The 4,941-nt window shown below is 37.3% G+C and overlaps 2 protein-coding genes across 2 annotated transcripts in view; both read right to left on the bottom strand.

The window, feature by feature from the left end:
• LOC107660208 (lysine-specific demethylase 4B-like) overlaps window positions 1-1,486 on the bottom strand; it is a 72,516-nt gene extending 71,030 nt beyond the window's left edge. Inside the window, exon 1 of the mRNA XM_016449464.1 lies at window positions 1,346-1,486. The gene's annotated coding sequence lies outside the window, so the exon portion shown is untranslated. The remainder of the gene's footprint in view (window positions 1-1,345) is intronic.
• Window positions 1,487-4,723: 3,237 nt separating this feature from the next.
• Window positions 4,724-4,941, bottom strand: part of uhrf1 (ubiquitin-like with PHD and ring finger domains 1) — a 20,781-nt gene continuing 20,563 nt past the window's right edge. The window contains exon 17 of the mRNA XM_016449462.1: window positions 4,724-4,941. Coding sequence (XP_016304948.1) covers window positions 4,792-4,941 — 150 coding nt within the window. The 3' untranslated portion in view covers window positions 4,724-4,791.

Below are 4,941 nucleotides of genomic sequence, written 5' to 3'. Positions count from 1 at the left end.
AAGATACGCATGACAATCGCAGCTTCTGTCGAATCGCGATCTCGATTCCATTTCGATTTATCGTGCAGTCCTACTCGTTTACTAAAATAATCGATATCCACAGCCCTAATTACATAATTTTCTCGCCAATGGATGCTCTGCAGTGAATGGGCGACTGCAACCCTTTAAATGGTACTGGGAAATAGTTCGCGCAAAATCGTCCCAGTACTTTAGTACTGTACATTTAGTTCTGAAACTAAAGCGGTGCGAAAGGCCCTAATAATCCACAAGTAATCCACACCACTCCAGTCCACCAGTTAACATCTTGAGAAGACAAAAGCTGCGTGCAGATTTCTCTCCTGATTCAGATCAGATGACTTTTTCACTGGAGGAATTATGGAATTATTACGGATTATGGACTCGTATTTTTGTTAAAAACGGCTTGATGGAATTGTTTCTTACAAACACACAGCTTTTCATTTCTCAAGACGTTAACTGATGGACTGGAGTGCTGTGGATTATTGTGATGTTTTTATCAGCTGTTTGGACTCTCATTCTGACGGCACCCATTCACATCCATTGGTGAGCAAATGATGGAATGCTACATTTCTCCAAACCTGATGAAGAAACAAACTCATCTACATCTCGGATGCCCTGAAGATGATTACATTTTAGTAAAATATTCATTTTTGGGTGAACTACTCACTTTACAAAAATCAATAGCTACATGCAAAATGCATCGCTTATATTTTAATGTAATTAGATGTTACTAAAGTCTCTGTGTTACCATAAATATTCCGCATGCATGCAATAATCAATAACTGCAGGCAAAATTCAGCTCAGGCGCGTCTTCATAGCATTAAGACAGTTTTCTATCACTAACTTTCGCTTGCTGTAGTTTATTACATATTAGAAATATGCTTGAAGCTTAACCATAAAGAGCATCCACGCATGAAAGAAAAAGAAATGACCAATCGATGCAAAATGCACGTTTAATTCCTAGTGTTCAGCTCAGCTCAAATTCAATCAGCATGAGAGATGGAGGTTTAAATGGCCTTTGTGTATGTGTCCAGCCTATAGCGGAATGCATGATGGCTACTAAAGCGAAATGCATGAAAAACCATACTGGAAACGATTAAAATAACACATATACATCACATACTTTGACTTATGTATCAAATACACTACTGTATTCAAGTGCAAATGCTTTAATGTGCTTATATTTCTCACCAGCAGCGTTTATGCTCCTGATTTGACAAGCATATCAACACAGCTGCTCTGTAGCATCACAAATAACAATAAAAACTCCTCCAGTGTCCGCGGACTCGACCCGAAAGCGCTATAGAGATAGTATATATCGCGTTACCTCCAGCTCTTGTTCGTTTTTTGCTCTTTTTGTCGCGGTTTTCTTCTCGATTCTATCCGTTTTCTGGATTCCAAAGGCTCGGTTGTGTTACAGCAGCGCTGGGCCGCGTCTCCGCCCACTGCAGCGCGACGTGTGCCGTGATTGGCTGGATCGAACCAAAGCGTAGACTCCCATTGGCTGGCGAGCTCGATTGACAGCTCAACCGGCCTTTCACGTTGTGTTTGCGCTTCCTACTATCACGGAAAGCACGTATTTCACGTAACAACAGTGTGTCTTCCGGTATTACATACTTGACTGCAAGTCTGCGTTTGATGTAATATGAAATATATGCAGTGTTGGGGGTAATGCATTACAAGTAACGCGAGTTACGTAATCAGATTACTTTTTTTTCAAGTAACTAGTAAAGTAACGCATTACTTTTTTAATTTACAAGAGAATATCTGAGTAACTTTTTCAACGCAAGTAACGCAAGTTACTTTTTTCCCCCACTTTATTGATTGACAGCTCTGGTGTCCCCATGGTAATGCATTACTTTTAAAAGTAACTTTCCCCAACACTGCATATATGCCTTTCATATCCCACATTCTTCCGGGTTTAAACCTGTTTTGCACACAATACGTTATAAATAGAAGAAAACCCTCCATTTAAACGACGTGGAAATGTGTTCAAAGAACATAAGAGCATATACACAAAAATAATATCTATCTAGCAGTTTAGAGCCCCATTTTTCTTTTCTTTCATTTGGGATGAAATTTAAATTTGGGGGAAATGTTTGTGGTTTACAAATATATTCGTTTCAGAAAAAGGTGAAATCACTTTGCGTCTTTAGATCAACTTTTCTAGATAAATTAGTTTTTTCTATGACTAAAACTACTTAAACTGATATTAAAGTACTAAATCATCCCAAAAGATGTCGTTACTAACTATACAAATATCTTGAGTGCGTTATCCGCCTTTTTAACCATTCGTATCTTGAATGTGCGCGACTTCCGGTATCATCCACTTGTAGTTCTTTTTCTGAACAAAACAATCCATTATGCTGCATAACATCGCAAATTGGTATTTGTCATTTTAGTTATTAAACACACTGGTTTGTATCGCAAACTGTTTTAACATTTACTGCACTTTATTTATGCACCGCTAATGAATCAAGTCGCACACATTCAAAAACAGCATTTTTATTGCAAAATATGATACACAGAGCATTTTAAGAAGCGCACGCACACATGGGGTTTTATTTTATATAAAAAGTTCAATACAGTTTATTGAAAAATATAGCAGTCGTCACAGTGCAAGAAAATAGCTATGCACCAACCACTACATAAAATGGCTAAATACAAGTGCTCAAAAATATACAATTTCAAATTTCAGAATATACAGCTTCAGTCTACGCAAATATTAGAAATAGTTGAGGTATAACTAAGGAAAACAAAAAAAAAAAAAAGGTAATTATCTGCAACCGTAGGCATTTTATTTAGCAAATACTACAACAACTCTTACAACAAGCAAAGAACATCAACGGGCGAAAAAGACGATACAATTAAATACTTCCTGAATGAGAATCTGTATGGGTTTGTGCGGAAAACGGTTCAAGGATTTATCCTGAAAACCTTCGAAAAGTCAAGGCAGACCAGGAGCGCTTAAAACCGGATCTGGGATCGACTCAAAACAGCACCTGAAATGCAGATCGCGGATCAGTTTTACGCGCATGATCACTGTTTGCATAACGGCAGAAGTTAGTGGAAAAATGACAATCCATTTCTAAAGCACATACAGCAGTTAAACAGCAAAGCAAATAAACGAAACGGAATATCTATTAATTTCAGAGCATATTAAAATTTAGTTGCTTATCAAAATGGATGAGAAAAAACAGGATAAGTTCAACGAATGTAGAGTTTTTTTAACGTAAATTACTAATAGGTTCAAATTAATCATTTTTTTGATTCAATTTCATTAGTTACCAATAACGGCAGTACGATAAAAGATTTAATAAAGCCAAAACATAAAAACGTTTTTGTGCGCTAGTAAAGCTACGGCACCTTAAACTCACAGATCTTAATAGCATTTGTACGAAGGCTTGTCATTGTCATAAACGACAAAAAACTGCTGGCGGAAAAAAAGTTGAGAACGTCGCAAACATCCTCGTAGTGCATAGCTAGTTTATTTAAATTTACTTAGCGCTAACGATGGTAGAGTAAAAACATTACTGCTACAGCACCTTAAACTCTTTGACGTTAACATTCGTACGAAGGCTTGTTAATGTAATAAATGGAAAAACCTGTTGGGATATTAGCGTCGCAGACATTGTATATAGTGCATAGCTATTTCTTTTAAATTTAGTTAGCGCTAACGATGGTACAGTAAAAACATTACTGCTACAGCACCTTAAACTCTTTGACGTTAACATTCGTACGAAGGCTTGTTAATGTAATAAATGGAAAAACCTGTTGGGATATTAGCGTCGCAAACATTGTATATAGTACATAGCTATTTCTTTTAAATTTAGTTAGCACTAATGATGGTACAGTAAAAACATTACTGCTACAGCACCTTAAACTCATGGCTGTTAACATTTGTACAAAAGCTTGTTAATGTCAAATGATTAACATTGCAAACATCGTATTTAGTACATAGCTATTTTCTTTAAATTTAGTTAACGCTAATGATGGTACAGTAAAAACGCAAAAACGCAAACGTGCTTAATCGTTTTAACAGGACTCCAGAGTCAGCGCTTTCACACAAATCATTGCAACGTCAAATTACTGCTTGCAAAAAATTAAGGAACATCATAAGTGCATAGATAGTTCTTAGTTAACGTTAACAATGGAAAAAACGCTACTGCTACAGCACCTTAAACTCAACCATTCTAAATAGCATTCGTACGTAAGCTTGTTAACATCAAATGGCAAAAAAGAGCTTTTTGATGTGATATTAGCGTTCATTAAATTCAGTTAGCGCTAACGATGGTACAGTAAAAATGTCAATCGCACTTACGAAGCAACAATCTTTTTAACGGGATTCTAGAGCCAGCGTTTTCGTACAAATCATTGTAATGACAAATTGCAGCGAAAAATGATTAACGAACATCGTAATTGTGCATAGCTATGGTTCATTGTGCTGGTGTAGGGTACAAGAAGGCAATGATACGTCACTTGAAGCGGCTATAGCTAAAACACGACTAGAATCACTTTACTCGTAAATACGAAGATCGCAATTCATAAGAAATAACTACAGCGTACAGAAGTCAAGTGGCTAGATAAATGCAGATCACAAAACAGGGCCAAATCAAGTAGCGGTGTTCAATCAAGGCAGAGGCGTTTCCATCAATCCTACAACCTGATGCATTTGTTAAATATATATATTAAAAAAAAAAAAAAAAAAAAAGAAATCCATGTTTCGTTCGTGAAATTCTGTCGCACTGAGTCGCCGTGCCGACAGCATCAGCGTCAACACCGGCCGCTGCTGTATCCGGGGAAGAGCTGAGTGAGGATGGCTTGGAGAGGTTTGTTCACCGTCATTTGGTAGTTTTTGCCCAGGTCGTGTCGGCAGGCTGGACAGGTGTAGACCTCGGCTTTGAAAGATCGCTGAAGGCATTC

The sequence above is a fragment of the Sinocyclocheilus anshuiensis genome, unplaced genomic scaffold (genome assembly GCF_001515605.1).
Source record: "Sinocyclocheilus anshuiensis isolate Anshui unplaced genomic scaffold, SAMN03320099.WGS_v1.1 scaffold1413, whole genome shotgun sequence".
In the NCBI taxonomy this organism is placed as follows: domain Eukaryota; kingdom Metazoa; phylum Chordata; class Actinopteri; order Cypriniformes; family Cyprinidae; genus Sinocyclocheilus; species Sinocyclocheilus anshuiensis.
The sequence above is the reverse complement of the archived record's forward strand: the minus strand, read 5'-3'. Positions and strand labels throughout refer to the sequence as shown.